This window comes from Ambystoma mexicanum, chromosome 10 (genome assembly GCF_040938575.1).
Source record: "Ambystoma mexicanum isolate Mex_15411 chromosome 10, UKY_AmexF1_1, whole genome shotgun sequence".
Taxonomy (NCBI): Eukaryota; Metazoa; Chordata; class Amphibia; order Caudata; family Ambystomatidae; genus Ambystoma; species Ambystoma mexicanum.
In genome coordinates, this window is record NC_090932.1 from 1,573,944,239 (window position 1) to 1,573,968,214 (window position 23,976).

The 23,976-nt window shown below is 46.6% G+C and overlaps 1 protein-coding gene across 1 annotated transcript in view; it reads left to right on the forward strand.

Annotated features, from left to right (window-relative positions):
* The first annotated feature begins 23,012 nt into the window (after positions 1-23,012).
* Positions 23,013-23,976, forward strand: part of LOC138492604 (glutathione S-transferase theta-3-like) — a 137,030-nt gene continuing 136,066 nt past the window's right edge. The window contains exon 1 of the mRNA XM_069619892.1: positions 23,013-23,235. Within this exon, the coding sequence (XP_069475993.1) occupies positions 23,127-23,235 (109 nt within the window). The 5' untranslated portion in view covers positions 23,013-23,126. The remainder of the gene's footprint in view (positions 23,236-23,976) is intronic.

A 23,976-nucleotide genomic window follows, 5' to 3' on the forward strand; every position in this document is an offset into this window, starting at 1 on the left:
AGGACTTCCAGAGAAGTAATAGTGGAGTCCAGAGGCGTCGTGCAAAACTGCCGAGGAGCGGCAGGAGAAGAAAAAAAAAGGTAAAGGTTGAACGGAAAGAAAGAAGGAATCTAAAAAATAAATGCAGAGAGAGAGAGCGCCGGGCCGCTGGAGGAGCGGGAGAACCGGGAGAGAGAAAAGTTGCCGCCGGGGCAGGGGACCGAAGGCAAAATATAATATGGAGAGGAGAGACAGGCAGTCGCTAAGTAAAGCAAAGCAGAGAGAGTAAAGCCGGCTTCAATAGGAAGCCAGAAAGTAGAATATTAGCGTTATCACCCAAAGGAGAACACAACTCGCCAGAAAGGGGTTGAAACGCAACAACCGCTGGGAAAATGAAGAATTAGTACCTCCCAGCAGACGCCATAGTGGAGGACAGCTAGGCCGGCACTTCACGTTAACAAGGAAACATGCCAGATCTAATGGAGCTGTATTCCACGAGTCAGCCACCAACGCGGAAGTAACCGCCAGTCGCCGGGGCCTATGACAGAGGTAGAGAACGCGGCGGATGATGCCTGGTGGGGAGAGGACACGCTCTGGCCGGTCCGCCCAGCAAGCAACGAGGCAGAAAACAGTGAATGCCGCCGGCTCACTAGCAAGTGAGCCACGATTGAAGCAGTGGGAAAGGAGAAGCAGACGAGCGGAAACGTGGTTTTCCTTGCGGTGGCGAACGTTGCGAAAAAGGGAAAACTGGGGCTAACAGGTCCGAAATTGAACACTGAAGCGTGTTTCACCAGCCCCACCGAAACAAGGGGAAGCAAGGAGGTCCTACAGACGGGGAACACAGAGGGACATTTTCAGGGTGGTTGTACACAAATGAGGGCACTATGTTTTATCAACAAAGTAATTAGCACAGGCGCTGGGTTGTTCTCACCTCAAACTCCGGTGAATGAAACCTCCAAAAACACGTTACACGCGGCCGCATGGCTTTCTCCATTATGGCACCCTTTGTTCTAGGAAGAAGGGGGCAGGGCTTGGGGAGGCTTATCTAAGATCCACAGTATGGAGCATCCTGATTGGTCTATGAGTCTACAGCCCATATATAAACCAGAAAGCAAGAAAGGACTGACAGGTGTTTCTCCCTTCTGTTTCAGAGCAGAGAGAAGGGCAAAAAAGGAGCTGCAGAATTGTGCTGGGCCTATGAGGACTAACACTAGGTTATGTCCTTACCCTCAGAGGAGCCCCAGACCAAAGCTTTATTTGGACTACCTTTAAAGGAGAGTTCCGGGACTTTTTTTTTATTGTCCCTACGGGTCGGCCATGTGTTTGTAAGCATAAATCGGTAGATCGTAGGAAACTTTCCTATGGACCTTACCCGACTTTTCGCCCATTATCGCACTCGAAATCAGCCTCCATTTTGTGATAATCCTATCATTCCGCCGCATCGACCTGGCTCACCTGCCTTTGCGGCACTAAATCAAATCCCCCGCCCCTGAAACAGACTTTATCAAAACATTCATATTCCCCGCCTCTATCCGTGACGTGACTGAGCTGCGTAGGCAAACGCGCCCAGGCGTCTTCTACGCGACTCCACACAGACCCCGGAAATCAACACAGATCAGCTCACAATACAGCGCACCACAATTCGGAATATGAAACTGTACTTTGAAATCAAACCGCAAGATTGTAAATGTGGTAAAGTACATTTATTTGACATCAAATGTTTAGAGAGTATTCAGCGATTTGCATTTTTATTTGCTCATGTTCCAAAAAGTTCGTATTGAGGAACGCAATGGTCCTTTGCTGTACACAGGGTCTTAGAGCATCTCACAATACAGCACCACAATTCGGAATGTGAAACCGTGGTTTAAAAGCAAACGGCAAGATTGTACATTTGTCAAAGTACGTTTATTGGACATCAAATGTTTAGAGAATATTCAGCGATTTGCATTTTTCTTTGCTCTTGATCCAAATTAGTTCGTCTTGAGGGAAGCGATGTTCGTGTGCAGTACACAGGGTGTTGGTTTACGATAAAAATAAGCTCTTCTGTCGCACTGATAATCGCATGGCTGTTCCAACAACGAGGCACTAGGCCACCACAACGGTAGGTATGTTGCATCTAACCGTTAGTACCGCGTAAGGGCATACTTGTACTTGGCGATCGTCCCATAAAATGGTCAGGGTGGTAACGTTGTTCACGCGGAGAAGCAACTGGCGGCTGTAGAAGCCGTCCGCCGGTGTCTGGTACTCGTGACACAGACAGTAGTGAATGATGTACCTAAAAACATAAAAAATGAAATTAGTCTCACCATCAGATCCTTATTAAAATTATTCATTTCATAGCGAGGACAGCGCTACTGGGTGTACACAAGTGTTTAAAGGCGTGGCGAGGCATGGAGGGGGGGGGAGTGGAGTACAAGGTAAGTAGCATAAAATAATAAATAAATAGGGCCAGCTGGTGGCATGTGCAAGGTAAGTGCAGAACAAGTGCTGGGAAGGGGGGGCTGTAGGATACTGAGACAGTCCCCCAGTGCAGGGGTTGACAGGGAGGCAGTGCAGGTGGAGAGTGGAAGGGCCCAGGACCGAGGTCGCAGACAGTGGACCAGTTGTAGCAGGGGAGAGGGAGAGAGAAAGCAGAAGCAAAGAGGAAGGTTTTGAGGTGCTTCAGTAAAAGCAGATGTTTCTCCTCCAGATAGAGCGCGGTAGAAAACACTATGCCACATAGAACGAACAAGTACAACTGAACCCGTCTTTAAAGCCACTGTATAGTAATGAAATTGCGGTATAAACTCATCAAAAGTTACTTACATTATATTTGCATTTTCCATTGTGTCTCTGTGTAGGGCAGACCCGAAACACCACTCCTTCTTTGCCGACGTTACTTCTTCTAATGAACGTGGCTCATCGTTTCGTTTCTGAAATTTTATTCATTATCTTTTCTTAGTCTTTCAGGATGGTCCCGGCCTGTCAAGGTCAAATCACAATAGAACCTTATATTGGGTCGTGGGCCGTTCCGCCACCCGAGCAAAACATCAAAGCAGCTGACCTTCACTTTGAGCGAGCACACATTTCTAGTTAGCTCCAGTTAGTGTAAGGGCATCTTGTCTGCGTGCCTTTTTTTTTATTGTCCCTATGGGTCGGCCATGTGTTTGTAATACGGAAACATTCTATAATTTTTGTAAAAATGATTTATATTACTGTTTGGTTTAATTGCAATGGGCCTGCAACATGAGGAGACTCGAGAGAAGAGAGAACAGACAATCGAATTACAATCATTTAAACCGTGATGTGTATTTCTCAATGAGCTCTGCTTTAGGTGGACATGGAACAGAGGCAATGTTGGGTGGCAATGCAGTTGTCCCCTGCATAGGTTCGTTCACCACTCCATGTATGTGCCTATCGAGGACATCTACGATAAGTCTCTCAATAAACTCATATTGCATATCCTCAAACACTGGTTTGATCACCCATTGTTTACTTCTTTTAGTGAAGGCCTTATTGTAGCGAAGCGTCCCTAAAGTTCCGGTCGTCCTACTTTGTTGACGGCCAACATTATGGTTATGTGCCAAGACCGCTAGAAGAGTCCGATTTATCATGCCTTCCATGCCAAAATGCAATCTTTTGGGCCTGTACTTGAGGCACATATTGTGGAACACCTCCAAATCTCCTGTGTGGCAGAATTCCGTGAGTCCCCTCAAAGCTTTTGTTATAGTTTTATCAAATACAATCTTTTCAATGGCCTTGTGAGTGGGTGATGAAGGAATCAACCACTTCTTCTTCCGTGCCTCCTCTGTGGACAAATGGCCATGTTCACATTTGTGGAAATGCTCATTTGTCGACCATCGATGTACGTTGCTACAGTGCAACATTACTGACCGCCATTTTTCCAGTAGAATTTCCAACGACCCTTCACATGTTTTTGAGCTCCACCAAAGATGGTTGCTGATTGACTTGGACCACTGTGAAATACCTTGCATATCTTTTTTTTTTCCTGCAGCCGACAATTTTTTATTGATTGATTTTGCAAGATGCCAAACGTCAAATTGGTGATTTATATTTTTGTACTGTTCTCTCATTGTCTTGGCAATTGAAACGTGTCTGTCCGTGGCTATCAGGTCGATCACCATTCCCCGCGATTGTAGTTCTTGCAATGATGCTACAAAGCCAACTTTCTCCATGGCCACTGAGGATGTACTTTGTGACACCTGCACGACCAACGAACTCACAATTTTCTTACTTTCCATGTCCTGAAAGTGGTAGGTGCAGTACTTGGCTGAAAATCCTGGACTGTCGCATTGTCCATCACCGGCTAGCCTGAAGCGTTTGCCCGCGAATGTACTTTCCATTGACATTTTTTCCATTCTCCAAGCTTCGCTGATGGCTGGAAATAGATAATCGGTTTGGTATTTGTAGAACTGACTTTTCGCAATGAAATGGATTCCCACAAACTGAAAGAAATACTGTAACTTTTTAAAACTTGAACCACTAAAAAGTGCGGCCGCTGCACAAAGTAGATTGCCTGCTGGCAGTTGCCCCAGCATGGGTTGTGCAGACCATGCGAACGGATGATATTGTGTACAGGTGGCATGTATTTTAAGGTTAGTGCCTCGAATTGCACGAGTCACATTAATCAATGGCTCCCCACATACTTCCCCACCAACCCAATGCCCACATTTCATCATCATAATAATATCCATCAAACAGCTATCGAATACAATGAATTTGGCCTCTTTCCTTATACTGTCACTCTGCATCCCAGCTGGTTCGGCCTGTAACGTTGAGGACATGTCACTCGCATGAAAGGTACAATCTCTGATATCGTCTTCCGCTATGCTGAGTGATATTGATGGTGTTTCATTGTCGTCCACTTCATTCTCTTCCATTGCAACATCTGTTCCTTGTCCGGAGATGGGAGAAAAAAACAATGTCTTCAACTTTCGCGTGCTCTTATTTTTTGCGGGTGTGGATTCTGTGAATTGATCTACGACTGCATCCAAACTACCAGGAGGACATTCACTATCAATGGCTGGTGGTGGTATAGCTCCGTTGTCAATCACTTCATATTCTTCCCATTGGCACGATGCATCTCCAGTCTCAAGTCCCTGCCAAAAGGTTTGACAAGCAACATCTCTCGTTCGCTTCACTGTCTGTGTAGATCTAGTTCTTACACCCACTCGCAACTAGAGGACAGATTAGAAAAGGGATGTTCAGTTTAAACACAACTTACAGTATTGAACTATTGACAGTGAAAGACAACATAATATAGTGAACAGGACACTAACCTTCTTTTGCTTTCTTTTCTTTGAAACTTTCTTTCCTCGAACTTCAACATCTGGACGCTGTTGCTCCGACTCGTGTGTGCATGTCTCCACTTCCTCTCGCGCTGCAACGACTATACTTTCATGATAAGCACATCCATCACTCACTGAGGCTCCATCGACTCGCTGAAACATAGAACTTTCATTAGTATGTATAATAATATTGAAAACACAAAATGTACTTGGGGACCAATACCCATACGTACATCTCAATAGCAAAACACGAATGAACGCATTGTGTAGAACATTCAAACGACAATAGTTCACGCATTGTTGATCTAGTTAGATTGAACTGTCAAGATCCATACCTCGGGCTCCGCATAGACTTCCATTGATGATATTATTGAAGATGAGGCTTCAGCAACTCCCTGAAACACAGTAATTGCATTAGTATGGTTTTGTATTTTGTTTAAAAGAACATAAACTTTCTGCAGGCGTCAACGGCTCATCTAAATAGACCTGCACAAATGATCAGTTGTCTAAAATAAATAATGGATATCTAAATATGATTCGATTTGCTCCATCGTTGGAAGTGTCACCACCCAGAGATCTGCATCAACTACTAGGGGTGATGTTCTTGTTGAAGAAGCTCCGTCAGCTCCCTGAAACATAGTACTTGCGTTAATAAAGAAGGAAGTATAGCGGATGTAATCACGTCATTTGATCTCGCATGATTGATCTGTCAGTATCCATACCTCGAAATGCATAAGAACATCAAGGGACGCTGTAACTGCGGTGCACACTTCTGCAAGCTGTTGCGCCGACCCGTAACTGCATGCTCCCCCTTCCTCTTGGACTAATGCTCCATCGACTCCCTGAAACATAGGACTTTCATTAGTAATGAACACAATATTGAAAAAAGAAGACACATAGGAGGGCGACGACAGAAGGACATACCAATGGCTAAAAACGAAAGAAACATTGTGTGTAACAATCACGCTACAAGAATGCAAGATCTGATGATCTCCATCGATGGAACTGTCCGGAAACGTACCTCGAGCATCTGAGTGACATCTACGGTTGTCGTCAATGCGTTGGACTCCTCAGCATCTCCCTGAAAGACAGTACTTGCATTATTTTGGATAACAATAATTATAACTGAAAACAAAGACTAGAGGACGAGTACTGTGGTGTACCATTAGGTAAAATAATTACACGATCAATTAAAACTATTGATTTACATGCCTAAAACAAGTCAGTGTCAGAATAGCTAAGTAAGATTACCCGATAGGCGCTTGAAGTGGCTGATGACTGCAATAACGACACGGATGGAGAATCTTCAGCCTTCATATTGAGTGGATACATAAATGGGGAAATTATTGTTAGCTAATGCTACACACTACCGCAATGCCGAGAGATAAATACGTAAACTTGACTCACCAGTGGAGGGATGTGGACGAATAGAGTGGGAATAGCGGTTGAGAGCAATTTTCGCCTCGCTCGCGGTGTTTTCGTCCTTATTAGCAATGATGTGGAGTACATGTCTGGGCTAAAGTGCCTGCTGCAGATGCGGTATCGATCACCCCTCTTGTCCGCAAAGACTTCTAGGACTCTACTTTCTATCTCAGAGGCTGGATATCCGCAATATCGGACCCATTCTCTTATCTGATCTATTGTCTTAGGGAAAACATGCATTATAGTACCTTCAGATTTGTTATGGGTCTTTGAAGGGCAACCGCCAATGGAACAGGCAGGCATTATGGAAAGTTCTGAAAAGTAAAGATCAACAATTCTCTATGAATACCAATGTGTTAAAACATTAAATGACACATAAAAGGTTCAATGCAAGGTCCGTTTTGGTTCTTGGAACTATACACGTTATTCACATGCGGATAAGTATTTCAATAACTTTCAAAAAATAGAAAAAGTAATTTGACTAACTCAGAACATGTGACTAGTTCCTTGCATGTACTGTCGTGAACGAAAAGAAAACATGGATGCAATTTGATGACTACTAGCAAATAGATATAAATCAAAAAATAGGACGCAAAATGATTATGGTACATGGACTTACCTTGACGAACAAACAGTTAGATGCAGGGATCAGAGTAGTTTCTTGTCGTAGAACAGGGAGCAGTTCACAGGTTGCAAACTGACGAGTTTGCTCAAAGTGGTCACGGAAGTTCACAGAGACGAAGAGCAGATAACCAGCACCTTCACGGGTTGACTAGCAAAGCGCAAAGAAGTTCTCATTAGAAATATGAAGTGGGTTATAAAGAATTCGAAACAGGGGTGTGTTTGTGAATGAATGACGTGTATATGTCGTGGCATTATGCGGTCTGCAGGGGGCCGTCCAGCGTGAGGGGGGATGCTTGGCAGGAGACACGGGGTCTGTAGGTAGACATGGGAACAACAACCCATGCTCTATAGACCACTTTGAAGTGTACATGGTCTTTGGCACCTCTTGGCCTTTATCGCTCCCTGACAGCTCCACTTGCCAGCGCAAGTACCCCGGTGCGAACTGCCTTTGATAGGGCGGCGGGGGGTGGATCGGGGCGGTGGTCGTGCAGACAAGTCACAGGAAGACTCGTGAATGGAGACACACTTATGTGGATTGCAGGGGGGCGTCCAGCGTGAGGGGGGATGCTTGGCAGGAGACACGGGGTCTGTAGGTAGACATGGGAACAACAACCCATGCTCTATAGACCACTTTGAAGTGTACATGGTCTTTGGCACCTCTTGGCCTTTATCGCTCCCTGACAGCTCCACTTGCCAGCGCAAGTACCCCGGTGCGAACTGCCTTTGATAGGGCGGCGGGGGGTGGATCGGGGCGGTGGTCGTGCAGACAAGTCACAGGAAGACTCGTGAATGGAGACACACTTATGTGGATTGCAGGGGGGCGTCCAGCGTGAGGGGGGATGCTTGGCAGGAGACACAGGGTCTGTAGGTAGACATGGGAACAACAACCCATGCTCTATAGACCACTTTGAAGTGTACATGGTCTTTGGCACCTCTTGGCCTTTATCGCTCCCTGACAGCTCCACTTGCCAGCACAAGTACCCCGGTGCGAACTGCCTTTGATAGGGCGGGGGGTGGATCGGGGCGGTGGTCGTGCAGACAAGACCAGTTTGCCGCAGGGCCTCACCAAGGAGAGGCCATCTAACTGAATGTAAGAGGATGGCTGCAGGATCTACTACATGGAATGCAGGGGGGTGAGTTTATAAATACCTCACCCTCCCAGGAGAGTATACACTAGATTCATTTAAAAAATCAAAACAACCATTGTTAAAATATATGTTGGGCTTTATTTTAGATTTTAATTAAACATAAATAATAAACATTACACATTGTAAAGTTGAGGTTGCAGCACATCGAGGGAAAATCCGCGGTATTGTCCACTGTCACTGGGGAAATGTTGTCTAATGGCAAGTACCGCACAGGCAGGTATTACTCTCCGAACGCGGTGTCCGAGCCTCCCGTGAAGCCACCAAGTGAAGCAACGATAGGCCACCAGCCTGTACCACCTGTGAAAAAAAAAGATGCAAACTGTATTAAACTGACCAAACTTTCTTATCAATGTCGATTCAGGTAACACATGTCATTTTTCTTAGAAAAAAATTATATCTAGAAAATGCACTATATGGAACAAATTTACATGCGTTCGAATGATATGTAAATGTAATTTTATATGTGGGAGACGACCATGAAATAGTGGTGGCATCACTGACATCACAAACAGAGTATACTTACTCGTTACTCGGATTACGCGGACGAACAGTGCCGCGAAGTTCGTGCATAAGCACCATCATCATCCTCAACACGGTCCGTGAGAGGCAGGCTTCCCTGAACTCTGGCAGCTCGGTGATGCATTGCGGACTTTGCTCGCCTTCCTGCAGACTTTGCTCGCTTTCCGAAATGTAGGCCAAGCACCCGGAATTTTCACGGCAGCAGCAGTTCTCCTCCTCAGTTGGCATTAGCTCGCACCGATTGCACGTGCACCAGGTGGAGACGCCGTCCATGCGACATGGTCCAGGCTCTTCATCCGTTGACTGGTCCTCCCAACTGCCGTCCGAATCCCCATCGTTTTCGCGTGCTTGACTTTCCAGTAGTTCTTCCTCGGTGTACTCGGGCTCGTACATATACGGCATTATTGTGGCCATTGTGCGGTAAAGATAGTAAAATAATTTACAGAGATGGTACAGGTGTTCACACGGGCTACAAGCGGCGAAGGTAGCTGACCAGAGCACTGAAACGAGTCACAGAATACTCAAAGTAACACAGAGAGAGGAATGGAATCGAAAATCTGCTGCTGTGTGTTGTGAAACGGTCTGTTTATACTTATTGGGGAAAGAGGCGTCCTGCCATTTCCATGGCAACACGTCAATAGCTGAGGCGCAGCGATTGTTGACACGAGACGTGCTTGAAATGGGCAGTACGCGTCTGCTGATGTCAGGCTCAGGGGCGGGGGATTTGATTTAGTGCCGCAAAGGCAGGTGAGCCAGGTCGATGCGGCGGAATGATAGGATTATCACAAAATGGAGGCTGATTTCGAGTGCGATAATGGGCGAAAAGTCGGGTAAGGTCCATAGGAAAGTTTCCTACGATCTACCGATTTATGCTTACAAACACATGGCCGACCCGTAGGGACAATAAAAAAAAAGTCCCGGAACTCTCCTTTAAGGAGAGTTATCCTGAATTTCTTTTTTTCTCAGTATTTTTAGTCAATAAAAGACTATCTTTATTTAAACCCAGATCCTGTCCAGTGTGTTTTTACACACACTTTCATGTCCTTCTAGCAGTTCCTGTAGTTCTTGTCTTTAGGTGTGTGCGGCTGCCTTCCGCAAAGCACGTTGTGCTCCTCTGTGCATCTATTCTGCAGATTGCTGCTGCGTGCGTGCTAGTGTGCAAAGCACGCTAGTAAATTCCTTACATAATGCTTTTTCTTTCCCTTATCAGGTCAGGAACATGAGGTGAATGCCGGTCGGGATACAGGCTCTCTCTGCCTGTTCGGAGCAGGTCAAGGTAGGTCTTGGTATTCAATGAGGTAAGCAATATCGTATTGGTTGGAGACCCGATCATACTTTGTCTCTGTGTCTTCTTTTGTTTCAGATGTGGCTACGGAGTAGGCGTTGCTACATAGGAAGTGAGTGCTGTGAACTTCAATGTGGCTGGTTAGCCTTGAGCGCAAGAGTGCTTGGTTAGATGGAGAAGAATGTTAAGCATCAGCGTGGGCCCAGAGTCTGGTTTATATAGCCCTGAGCCCATGCTGAGTGCATAGAGCATCAACATGACTTCTTGGACTGTGTCCCCAGCGGTGGCGATCTTGGTTGGTCGTGTTTGTTCCTCCTGGTGGCTATCTTACAGTGGGTTTTGAATAGTCACTGATGCATCAGATATGCTCAATCCCCATATTCCCCTGCTATGTCTGGGGTCTGGACGGTGATCATGAGAATCAGTGAGGTGAAGCTGAGCCTCTCTAAGGCACAGAGAGCAAGGGGCCTACATCTGGATTACCCAGGGTTACTTTAGATGAAACCCAAAGTTTTACAAATTAAGCAAAGATGTGGGAGCCCCTCTACTGAGAACGAACATGGGTAAAATACCCTGTTCTATAGAATTTCTTCCACTCAGCCGGGTCTACAGCCACGTTTTAGCTCACTGCACCCTTCAAAGAGGAGAAATATCCATTTGCCTATCAGTCTTTGTCCCACCCACAAGGTGTTACGCTCACCTGGTCTCTGCGGAGGCGTTGGGGCACAGTTGCAGCCCTCCCTGAACTTGAATCACCCCCTTCAGACGCCTCCCTCAGTAGAAAAGCTGAGAGCGTTGGTACGTGGTGATACTGCTCCTGCGTGGAGATAAGAGTGTGTGAGTGTTCCAATCTGTGATTGTTGTACCTCTCGAACCCTTCACCCCAAAGTACGGTTTCTGTGATCATACGCCGGCCCATAAAGCTCACATGTGAATTATGGAACATAAACTCTTCGGCCTGCTACTTCTGGCAGGGGCGCATCGAATGGGATCTAGTTCCTTCACTGATCTCTGATGAGGATTAGTCTGGTCCAGCTGCGACTATGCTTCTCCTTATGATTGGTAAGTCTTTCTTGAGCTCTTGTGATGCTGTTCATTCTGTTTAATGTCTTTATATGTTGCTCCTATTTATGCCCGCAATAATGTCTCTCTTCTGTTTTCTTCCCTTAGATGGAAATGCGGCCTCAATGCAGCTGTGAGACGCGGGACGCGGCCGATGGAAGATGGATGCTACCGCAATGTTCGACAGCAGGTTAGTGATGGTTTAAGGAAAAGCGCGAAGTATGGCGAAGCGCAACCTTAAACTGACTGTTTTTTCGATGTCCAACCTTGTCTTCTGTTTTTCCTTGCAGGCCCTGCTGTCGACGATGGAGTGTGTCGTGCTGCAGTGCCAAGATGAAGATTTCGGCATTCCGTAAAGTGTAAAGATGAATACTTGGTTCGCCAAAGAAATGTACATGTAAGAACAGTTTCCCCCAGTTGGTAAGTATGTTGGCAGGAAGCAGTATATCCATGAAGCAGGATCCTCAAAGGTAAGTCTGATCTCAGGCGACGGTGAGCGTTACGCTGCTTGCAAGTGCAGAATAACGCGAAACGTCTGTCTTGAGGATCGGGGCAGCTTAGATAGTTGAGCTCATGGGCACGCCCATTGGAGCCGGCTTACCAGCCACACCCTGCCACTCCTAGAGAGTGAGCACGTGCTAAGGCAATCCATTAGCAGCCACACCCAAGAATACACTTGGGGCTGCTTAATGGATGGAATGTTCAAGGTTAATGCATCCTGCTTAATAGATGGAATGTTCAAGGTTAATGCATCTGAAGTGCTATGTCCATAATAAAAGCTTTTTGGTGTTAAATAGATGTTCTTGTTGACTTTTGTTCATGAGCCTGGCGCCAAAGGCGCCAGGACAGTGTCCAACCAGGTCTCCTGTGAATGCGACCCCTGCATGCCTGTGCCCCTGACTTCATGACCATGACAGCATTCCCCCTAAAGGCCCCTCTCAAGGATGGTTCTCCTCCCGGTCCTGGTTTGGAGGGATTATTGCGATGGAACTGTCTGATTAAACGCAGAGCATGGACATGTTCACTGGGTTCCCAAGTTCGGTCTTGAGGTCCGTAACCTTTCCAGTCAATTAGGTAATACAATTTTGATCGAACCACCTTGTAGTCCAGGATGGATTTGACTTCATATTCTGGTTCTCCATCTATTACTTCGGGCACTGGCAGAGGACTAAGCCGTGTATTGAATTTCATTCGTTTGAGGAGAGAGACTTGAAATATGGGGTGAATTTTCATGTGAGATGGTAACTCCAATTTCATGGCGACAGGATTGATTATGGACTTTATAGTATAGGGGCCCAGGTATCTTAGGCGGAAAGCTCTTGGCCCCTTCAGGGTAATATATTTGGATGCTAACCACACCTTTTCTCCAATCTGGTAGGCGGGAGCTTCCTTCCGATGTCGATCAGCAAACAGTTTTTGTCTTTCCTTAGCCTTGGTCAGATGCTCTGTCGCCTCCTTAAGAACCCGAGTGATGGTTTTATGCAAGTTTTTTATGGCTGGCATTTCCAGGGTATCGGGTGGATCAAATACTGATGTCCTCGGATGTCTTCCATGCACAGTGTAGAATGGAGTTTGCCCTGTGCTTGTGTGAACTGGGTTGTTGTATACATACTCAGCTATCTAGAGTATATTTTTCCAAGAATCCTCAGACTGTTGCAACATACACCTGAGATATTGCTCTAAAGTTTGGTTGGTTTGTTCAGTTTGCCCATCAGTTTTTGGGTGATGGCTTGTGGACAACCGGAGATCAATTTTGGCAAACAATTTGCTCTAGGAACACAGAAGCAAGAGTTGATGCAGTTGGGAGTCCCTTCAGAGGGATGAAATGGGCCATTTTGGAGAATAATTCCACAAAGACTAATATGGTGTTGTATCCATTGCAGGGTGGAAGATCCGTGATGAAGTCCATCGACAGGGTATGCCAAGGTGCTTGTCACGCCCCCGTTAGTGGCCCCGTTAGCAAAACAACTAATACGGAGCCCGTATCTCCAAACTTAACCAAAACTACTCCGCCTTCATCATCGATGGTAACACTATCAAGGTCACCAGAGAAGTAAAAACCCTAGGTTTTTACCTTGATGCGACACTATCTTTCACCAAACAGGTGAACTCACTGTCATCATCCACTGCCTATACATGCAAGTTAATACGAGCTGGGAAACCATTCCTTTCAGAGGACAGCTGTCTTATTCTAGCTAGAGCCCTCATTTTATCGAAATTAGATTATTGCAACGCCCTCTACATAGGGACTACCAAACAAATCATCCACAGAATCCAAGTGCTCCAAAACAATGCACTTAGAGCGGCCCTAAGTATCCCCAGAAGTGCACACATTTCAGATACAAGACGAAAACACAAATGGCTTTCCACCCAAGAAAAAATCAACCTTAAATCTGCGTCCCTTATCCACAAATGCCTAAACAACAAAGCTCCCCGATACCTCTCAGAACGCTTCAACAGGAAAAATCCAACGAGACTCACAAGGACAGCCAGCCCCAACTGCCTCCTAGTGCCCAGATTCAAACTAGCCTCCATTGGAGGTTCCAGCTTCCCAGTTAAGGCAGCACAGTTATGGAACTCCCTACCCCTTGCACTCAGATCTGACCAAACCTTCAATAACTTCAGAAAGAACACCATAAAATGGCTTATTGAGAATGCAACATAGCGTATGTCACTTTATACGTAACGTCTTCTTATAATGTTTGTACTAACCTGCTTTTATTGTTTGATCGCCATAGATTTGACTGTTTAGCTACGCCTTATCTGCACTTGCACTTGCCCTACCCTGCAGATTCGAAATGTCCACTATGCCTGTAACCTGTAACGTTAACTAATCTGTAACCTGTAAACGTTAACTAAGCTGTAAACCTCCTTGTCTCTTGCGCCCTGCTACCCTAGGGTCTGGTGCGCACAATAAATAAATAAACAAACAAACAAACAAACAAACAAACTTCAGGTTCCCAGACAGACTAGGTCCCACTTACATATGCAGGTCTGCCGACGGCGAGTGGGCGACGGCACTTGGCACTCTCAGAAGAACATGCGTCCAGTGCGCCCGGTGCGGTCCCCTTTTCTACCTAGGCGACTGCCGTGGCGGCTTGCCACCGGGCACCCGAGGCACCGGCACCATTGGGCTCGTCACGCGATTCATCACGTGACCAGGAAGGTACCTGGTCGGAGCAGTGAGACGCAGAGCACGCATCACTTGTCAAGGAGCAGCACGTAAACAATCCACGATGCACGGAGCATGATCACGTGACTGAATCATGTGATCACCTTCGTATTCAAAATGAACGTACTGACTCACATTCAGCGCTTCACAGCTGACTTCGTTAGTACTGTTTGTCGTTCTCACTGATTTTTTTGCTCTTGATTCTCTTGACCACGGATTGCTTCCTGGATTCCTCTTCGCCTTCCTTTGGTACTTCTGCATTTGTTCTGGCGACTTACTCGGATTTTTGACCTCGGTCTTCCATTGGAATTGTTTTTGGATTTTCCTCTGCATTTGACATTATCTCTTGGTGCTTTGACCTCAGATTGTTTACCGGACTGATTTTCGACTCTCCTGATTCCGCCTTTTGGCTCATGTTTTTTCTCCTGCATCAGGTGTTATTACCACCCAACTAGAGTGCCATCCTGTGTAACAACTGTCGCCTACCGCCGTCGACTACTGCAGACCCTTGTCCATTCATCTTATCCTGGGTACCCTGTCACCTGCATTGGGTAAACCTTCTGTAGTGATATTGTATTGCTCTAGTTGGGATTGCTTCCATTGTTTGTCTAACCTGGTTGCTTGCCTTACAGTGGTCAGGGGGGTCCTTCCGGCGTTCCTGGTTCCAGGCTGACGGTACTCTACACCTGTGGTCTCAAAGATTGCACGAGCAGTAATATTACTATTTTGCTTGTGTGGTACTTGGGGACGGAGGTTTCATCATCTACACGACCATCAAGTCCTAACAGAGCTGGCAGTACTGTTAGAGGATGTAGTAAGCCAGCAGGGTTCTGTTTCTGAGACTTGTGTTGTGCACAGACACCGCAGGTTTCAATAAATTGGTCGATGTCTTTTCACCAGGTTGGCCTCCAGTAGTTTTGTTTTACCTTAGCCTAAGTTTTGGCTATTTCTGGATGTCCTTCCACTAATGAATCGTGGTAATTTGTGATGATTCGCTTTTCCAGTTCTTGGTCTTGGACATATAATCGTCCTTGGAAATACGGTAGATTGTCTTTTATGGTGTACTGGTCTCCTTTTAACAGGCATTCCTGTTGCGTTGATTTAGCCATCGGGGATTGCAAACTGGTTCTTTGGTCATCCACACACGTGGCGGCAGCTATTCTGGTTTGAATCCTTTCCTCAGGAATTATGGCCACTGGGTCGGATGCTTTGAAAGCCTCTTTTTCTTCACTCATGCGTGATAGAGCGTCTGCTTTCCCATTGCGTACTCCTGGTCTATAAGTGATAATAAAATCGTATTCCGTGAAAAAGAGAGCCCAACGAAGTTGATGCGAGGATTGTGCTTTGGCGGTTTGCAAGTATTGCAAGTTACGGTGGTCCGTGATGACAGTGACTGTATGTCTCGCCCCAAGAAGGTAATATCTCCAGGCCTTGAATTCTGCTTTAATCGCCAGTAATTCCTTATCTGTGATTGCGTAGTTCAACTAGGGGGCTGAAAATGTGTGGGACCAGAATGCGACGGGGTGTAGTTGTCCTGTTTCAGGGTCTCGTTGTGACAATACTGCTCCCATGGCTATTTTTGAAGCATCTGTCTCAACTATGTAAGGTAGGTCTGGTTGTGGGTGTCGAAGGACTGGTGCTGTAGTGAATGCTAGTTTCAAATTCTGGAAGGCTTCTACAGCTTCTGTCGACCAATAGAGCTTTTGATTTTTCTTTAACAGGGAGGTAATTGGATGCACAATTTGTGAAAACCCAGGTATAAACCGACGGTAAAAGTTGGCAAATCCGAGCACGCTTTGCACTCCTTTCGTGAATGTTGGTGAGGGCCATTGGAGGATTGCATCCACCTTTCGTGTATCCATATGTACGCCTTGTGGTGTGAGCATCAAACCGAGAAACTCGACCTTGCTTACATGGAAAAAACTTTTTTCCAACTTGGCATACAATTGGTGTTGTCGAAGCTTCTCTAAGACTGCCCGGACATGGCCTACATGTTCTTCCATGGAATTTGAGTAGATAAGAATGCCGTCAATGTAAACAAGAGCGCAAACGTCCAGTAGTTCACGGAGTACATCATTCATAAAGAATTGGAATGCCGCAGGGGCTTTGCATAGCCCTAAGGGCATGACCTGGTATTCAAAGAGGCCGTACTTGGTGAGGAAGGCTGTTTTCCACTCGTCTCCCTCTTTCACTCTCACAAGATGGTATGCTCCTCTTAAATCCAGTTTTGTGTAGATTTGAGCATGTTTCACTTGGTCCAGGAGCTATGGTATAAGTGGTAAAGTATATCGATTTTTCCAGTGATCTGATTGATGGCTCTATAGTCGATGCAAGTTCTTAAGTCACCCTCCTTTTTAGGCATGAAGAATAAGGGCGAGGATGCACGTGACTTGGACGGGCGAAGGAAACCGTTCGCCAGGTACTGATCCAGGTAAGTTATAAGATGCTGATTTTCCTGTTTTGTCAGAGTGTAAATTCGGCTGCAAGGAATCTGGGCTCCGGGTACAAGATCTATTTGACAATTTAGGGTCTGTGAGGGGGCAGAACGTTGGTTTGCTCTTTTTTGAAGACATTCTGGGAATCTTGGTATTCAAACGGTAAGGAGCTGATGAGGCCCAACACCATTTCTTTCTTCGGTTTCAGATTGGTGTCCTCTTTTTTGTAACATATGTCAGCACAATCATGAGGAAATGTCAGAACTCGTTTTCACTAGTCGATCCTAGGATTGTGGGGCTCCAGCCAGGGCATTTACAATATCATCTGGAACTGAGGAGCACAGATGAGATCGAAAGTAATGTCCTCTTGATGCCCGTCCTGACACAGAAGCTTGACTTTCTCTGTGTATTGTGTCACCGGGCCGGATGATAGCTGAGAACCATCCACAGCAGTGACATTTTCCGATTTCTGCTTCTGTCGGAGAGGAAGGCTTCTTCGGAGAGCCAAATCTTGGTCAATGTAGTTACCCACAGCTCCACAATCAATATATGCCTCCAAGGCATGTATTTTAGATGGTTGCTTGTGATTCACCAAAAGCACTGGAAGGACTAGATGCAAGGTCTGTATGGATTCCTTTTTCATACTCGACAAGCGAACCCCTACACTCGCCGGGCATTGGCGTTTCCCGAGTTCTGTTCTTCTTCTTCATCAATTTTGTTTGTTGCCCCAACCGTTTTCTTGGGTGGTTTTACCGGGCGGCCACGGAGGAAATAACCTGCTTGTCCACAATATATGCAAAGCTGTTGTTGTCTTCTTTTTTCCCTTTCTGCTTTGGTAAGGGGACTTCATAATCCACCAATTTGCATTGGCTCAGACTGTTCATGTGGTTTAGTCTGATTCTCACGAGGTCGTACGTAAACTGACCGTCCCTCTGATCTAGCTCGATCCATTTTCCGATTCTGCAACCTATGATCGAGTTGCACCGTCAGGTGTATGTAGCCTGCACGCCTCTCAGGGGGATTCACCACTTGCGCCAACATATCCTTAAGTTCTTCAAGTAACCCTTGGCAAAAGAGTGTAGTCCTCTTCTCTTCTGGCCAGTTGGTCTGGGCTATGAGACGATTGAAGTTTACAATATAGGTTAATAGATCTTGACTCCCTAGTCAGAGTGACAACAACTCGTTGTCCATAGCTTGTCCTTGAGTATGACGGGCAAACAATTTCTCCATCTCATGTTGGAAATTCCCAAAGTACCGGAGTAAAGGGTCATCTTGATTTACCAAAGGTATAGACCAGTCCGCTACACTACCTCCAAAGTACGAGAGTACAAAAGCCACTTTGGCTTGGTCATTAGGAAAGGCTCCTGGTCTGCACAAGAAATGAAGGCGACATTGGTTCATAAATACAGCAAACTTGTTTGGGTCGCTGATGAAGCGTTCGGGAGGAGCTAGAGGCACTGCTCCTGGAAGAACCACCTGAACCGGTGTTGATTGTTGTGGTGTGGAAGAATGATAAGAATGGGTCACTCCAGGCAGTGGAACGTGTCCTGCTTGTGCTTGTAGCATTTGTCTTGCCAATTCGCCAATTTTTTCTCGAGATACAATAAGATCTGTCTATAATGCATTGGTTTCCTGTCTTGAAGCATGTACTTCAGCCCGTAATTCCTCTAGTAAGAGGGCTAACTGATCTGTTTCTGAAGTTTACATAACGCTCAGGCAGAGAGTATTAGTGGCTTCGAGCTCTGTTACGCTCACCTGGTCTCTGCGGAGGCGTTGGAGCACGGTTGCAGCACTCCCTGAACTTGAATCACCCCCTTCAGGCCTCTCCCTCAGTAGAAAAGCTGTGAGCGGTGGTACGTGGTGGTACTGCTCCTGCGTGGAGATAAGAGTGTGTGAGTGCGCCAATCTTTGATTGTTGTACCTCTCGAACCCTTCACCCCAAAGTACGGTTTCTGTGATCATACACCGGCCCATAAAGCTCACATGTGAATTATGGAACATAAGCTCTCCGGCCTGCTACTTCTGGAAGGGGTGCATCGAATGGGATCTAGTTCCTTCACTGATCCCTGATAAGGATTAGCCCAGTCCAGCTGCGACTATGCTTCTCCTTATGATTGGTAAGTCTTTCTTGAGCTCTTGTGATGCTGTTCATTCTGTTTAATGTCTTTATATGTTACTCCTATTTATGCCCGCAATAATGTCTCTCTTCTGTTTTCTTCCCTTAGATGGAAATGTGGCCTCAATGCAGCTGTGAGACGCGAGACGCGGCCGGATGGAAGATGGATGCTACTGCAATGTTCGATAGCAGGTAAGTGATGGTTTAAGGAAAAGCGCAAAGTATGGTGAAGCGCAACCTTAAACTGACTGTTTTTTCAATGTCTAACCTTGTCTTCTGTTTTTCCTTGCAGGCGCTACTGTCAACGATGGAGTGTGTCGTGCTGCGGTGCCTAGATGAAGATTTTGCCATTCCGGAAAGTGTAAAGATGAATACTTGGTTCGCCAAAGAGATGTACAGTAAAGAACAGCTTCCCCCAGATGGTAAGTATGCTGGCAGGAAGCAGGATATCCAGGAAGCAGGATCTTCAAAGGTAAGTCTGACCTCAGGCGACGGTGAGCGTTACGCTGCTTGCAAGTGCAGAATAACGCAAAGCGTCTGTCTTGAGGATGGGGCCAGCTTATATAGCTGAGATCGTGGGCACGCCCATTAGGGCCGGCCTACCAGCCACACCCTGCCACTCCTAGAGAGTGAGCACCTGCAAAGGCAATCCATTAGCAGCCACACCCAAGAATACACTTGGGGCTGCTTAATGGATGGAATGTTCAATGTTATTGCATCCTGCTTAATGGATGGAATGTTCAATGTTAATGCATCTGAAGTGCTATGTCCATAATTAAAAGCTTTTTGGTGTTAAATGGAATTTCTTGTTTACTTTTGTTAAAGAGCATGGTGCCAAAGGCGCCAGGACAGTGTCCACCCAGGTCTCCTGTGCATGCGACCCCTGCATGCATGTGCCCCTGACTTCATGACCATGACACCAGGGCAGCCCAGCACTGAAATGCCTGGCAATTCTCCTCTGAAAAAGACTACCATTAGCAACCCCAGACACATGTTTTGACCTTGTTAGGCCTCATCAGTGAGGTATAGCTGAGCCTCTCGAAGACAAAGTGAGCAAGGGGTCCACGTCTGGATTGGCCTGGGTTACTTAGAGTGAAACCCCAAGTTTTACAAATTAAGCAAGGATGTGGGAGCCCCTCTACTGAGAACGACCATGGGTCAAAGACCCTGTTCAATTGAATTTCTTCCACTCAGCAGGGTCTAGAGCCAAGTTTTAGCTCACTGCACCCTTCACAGAGGTGAAAAAAACATTTGCATATCCCACCCACAAGGACCATCCAGCACCGAAATGCTAGGCAATTCTCCTGAACAAGAGCACCATCAACAACCCCAGACACATGTTTCAGCCTAGTCAGGCTTCATCCGTGAGGTGAAGCTGAGCCTCTCTAAGGCACAGCGAGCAAGGGGTCCACGTCTGGATTACCCTGGGTTACTTAGGGTGAAAATTCACGTTTTACAAATTAAGTAAGGATGTGTGATCCCCTCTACTGAGAACGAACATGGGTCAAATACCCTATTCTATGCAATTTCTTACACTTCCTGAAATATTAAGCCCCAAGTTGGGGCTGATGGTATGTGCATATTCTCTAAGAGGGCATAAGTCTTCACAAACTAAAGGCTGTGTCACCTTAACTGTGCATTTGCTGGCCAAAGACATATCTCTTATCCCTGGCCAATGGCAGTTAATTTATCTCTGACCTATGTTACTCCACTTTCAGCTTTCTGATGTCAGACAGGGATTATTCTTAGTGAATAATGAAGTTCAAGGTGGGGTTCATGTTATGCACACTCAATGATAAACCTAAGTCAATCGCCCATTAGAGTTTGTATTAGGAAACATCTTCATTATAATCTGTGCACCACACAGCTGCCTCAGAGGGGGCAAGAAGGGGATCAGTAAACATCACTTTAAAATGGACCCCTGTACATCTTCAGCTGGCATTGAAATCACCTATGATAAATGGGACAGGGGGAAATAGCACCAATGTAAGCTCCTGGCTGCTTTGAAAAAATAAAAGAGCATTTTGGAAACATAAGACTGATCAAATTTTTTATTTTGACAAATAGTTATGTGCCAATTGGCTGTTCCGATTGAGCAGAAAACTATTTCTGTTTGTTTTGCCTACACTTGGGACAATTTTTGGAGACTGCCGGCATGACTTTTATGGGCAGTTGCCCCTACCAATAAGTCCCACAGACATCCCTGATGGTAGACCACACTGGAAATAAATTCCTTTGTATTTACTAAGCTGGCAAGATAGCTCAGTGGGTTGAGTGTTCGCTGCTGTGATCTGTGTGTGATCTGTAGGTGTGGTACCTGGCAATCCGAGGTCAATAAATGGATACCAACTTCTGTTGGGTGATCATTGTGTGTAAATATGTTCTCAGTCAGTCAACACACTTGTATTCGATATAAAATCTTCAAGTCAATACACGAAATACATATAAAAATTAACTGTATAAAATTCAAATAAATTTCAGTGAGCATACTTTAGAAACAAAGCACAGAGGAGAGCCCTGCTCGCAGCCTCTATCATTGGTTTTAGCAACCTACTTACATTTAATAGCAGAATTTGACCGCTTCTTTCTTAGCAGCCAAGACCTCCGAGCATATCGAGAGACCGCATAGACTACATGGGATAGAATGCTCTGCTGCAAGCACATCATTGCTGTTCTAATGTCCCGCCTCCCAGCCTCCTTCAGTATTGGCTTCAGATACATACGCCGTAAATGTTTTGTTTTTTCGCACATCAACATAAAATGCATCATTGGGCCTCATTACGACCCAGGCGGAGGACCGTGGTGCTATTAGCACCATGGTCCATGCCGGTGTCCGCCAATGGCGGAATAGGAAATTACCCCCCCATTCCGAGGTTGGTGGGGCGGTAATTCCCCATGCCGCCATGGCCCTTACCCATTCCCATTTTTGCCCCATAGGGCTCAATGGGAATGGGGAAGGCGCTAATAACGGTACTGCAAATTGCAAATTGCAGTACCGTTATTAGCACCAAAGTCCCTTTGTGGGTCCCTACTTTAACGGCTGGAAAAACCAGTCGTTAAGGTTGGGTCCCGCAAAGGGACCTCGTAATCAGGCGTTAAGGGTTTAACGGCGCCGACCCCTTTTACGGCGCTGTTAAACCCTTAACGCCAGGGTCGTCATGAGGCCCACATTGACTCAGTTGCCTCCTCACACATCATACATTGGTCTGAGTCTGAGGGCCTCATTACGAGGTGGGCGGTAAGGGATTACCGGCACCGGTAAGGGCACCAGTGCCGGTAATCCCTTACCGCCCTACTACGAATTCCCTTTGCGAGTCCTTAAGGACGGGGCCCGCAAAGGGACTTTGGAGCTAATAACGGTACCGCAATTTGCGGTACCGTTATTAGCGCCTTGCCCATTCCCATTGAGCCCTATGGTGAATGGGGAATTACCGCCCCCGCCAACCTTGGAATGGGGCAGTAATAGCTCCATTCACCAGGGCGGAGTCGGTAAGGATTTGGAGGCAGCCATGGCGCTGCCATGGTTACCTCCAGCACTGTAATGAGGCCCTCTAGAGTCTTTCCAGGTGGGCGTGAAGGCATCTACTGGGAGAGTCCCTAGTCTCACTCGCATGTATAGGGACTTTTCATACAGGGGTCCGATTAGATCTAGGTAGAGTTTTCTGCCAGGAAAATCCCGGCAGGGACAAACTCAGCCTTTCATCCTTCCGAGGTCGATAAAAGAGCACCACACACCAAAGAAGCGCTCAGATACCCGAGGGTTCGTAGCACTATATAAATGATAAATGCTAAATGATTTTTAAAAAAAAAGAAATCTTGAGAGCAGAACACTCACTCCCCGATAACCCAGTCCCCAGGGAGAGGTTTTGTGGGCGGCTCCTGCTGATTGGTTGGGAGTGACAGGTGGGATGCGTCCAGTGGTGGGCGTGGCCAGCATGAAGAGGCGTGTCCTCGCAGAGGGGTCCTGGTGAGGGAGTGGCAGTCACACTCTCAGTTCCTTCGCTCGAGTCAGACTTGCTTCTTCCGCCTACCCTCAGCTCTCCAGCGGCCTCTGCCTGTTACTTCTCTCGGCCACGATGCTTCAGCTCTACCTGGACCTCCTGTCTCAGCCCTGCCGCTCTGTCTACATCTTCGCTAAGCAGAATAACATCGACTTCGAGTTCAAGCAAGTGCACCTGTTCAAAGGTGAGGGAGGGGATCACTGGGGAGGTGGGGGCAGTGGCCGAAGTGAGTGGGAACGGTCGGGAGCGGTGTCTTCCCCCCACCTAGTTTTATGTTTTTACTGTTGACAGTTCCACTACTTTTTGCAGCCATTTTTCTCCATTCCAGAACTGTTCTTTGTGATGTTAAAGCACACTTCTCCACTTTATCGTCAGTCGAGAAAGCTAAACTGAAATCGGTTTCAAGTTAATTGGCTGTCAACCAGCATGGCTGCAACCCTTCAAATGTTTTGCGCATTGCTCCCTTCTTGCCTACTCTTTCTTCCTCCAGGGCACAGCTCCACTACTTTTTTGGTACACGTCCGCCACTGGGTGGGGGAGAGTGGAACTGTGGCAGTCAAGTTTATGGGGGAAGGCGGGGGACCAGGGGGGTCGACGGCAGGCGATTCTCTTCTAGGAGGGGGGGGGGGGTCACCTGTGAGCCGTATGTGGGATGAAACCCCTGAAGGGAGGAGAGGGGGTTCCCGAAACGATGGGGTCGCACTTGCTAACCTTAAGCATTTTGATGAGCCCGTGGTATGATGCAGCCGCCTTCAGCGTTTAGAACTCTTGACTTGTGTATGGAAGGCGCTACGCATAGTTGGCCGTCTGGATGCTGTAGTCTTCTAGTGTGACGTCATGTCACAGCATGATACAACTCCCGTGACAGCCTAATAGAAGGATGTAGCAGTGTGTCCCTGGCCTTTTCCTTTCCTTGTGAGGATGC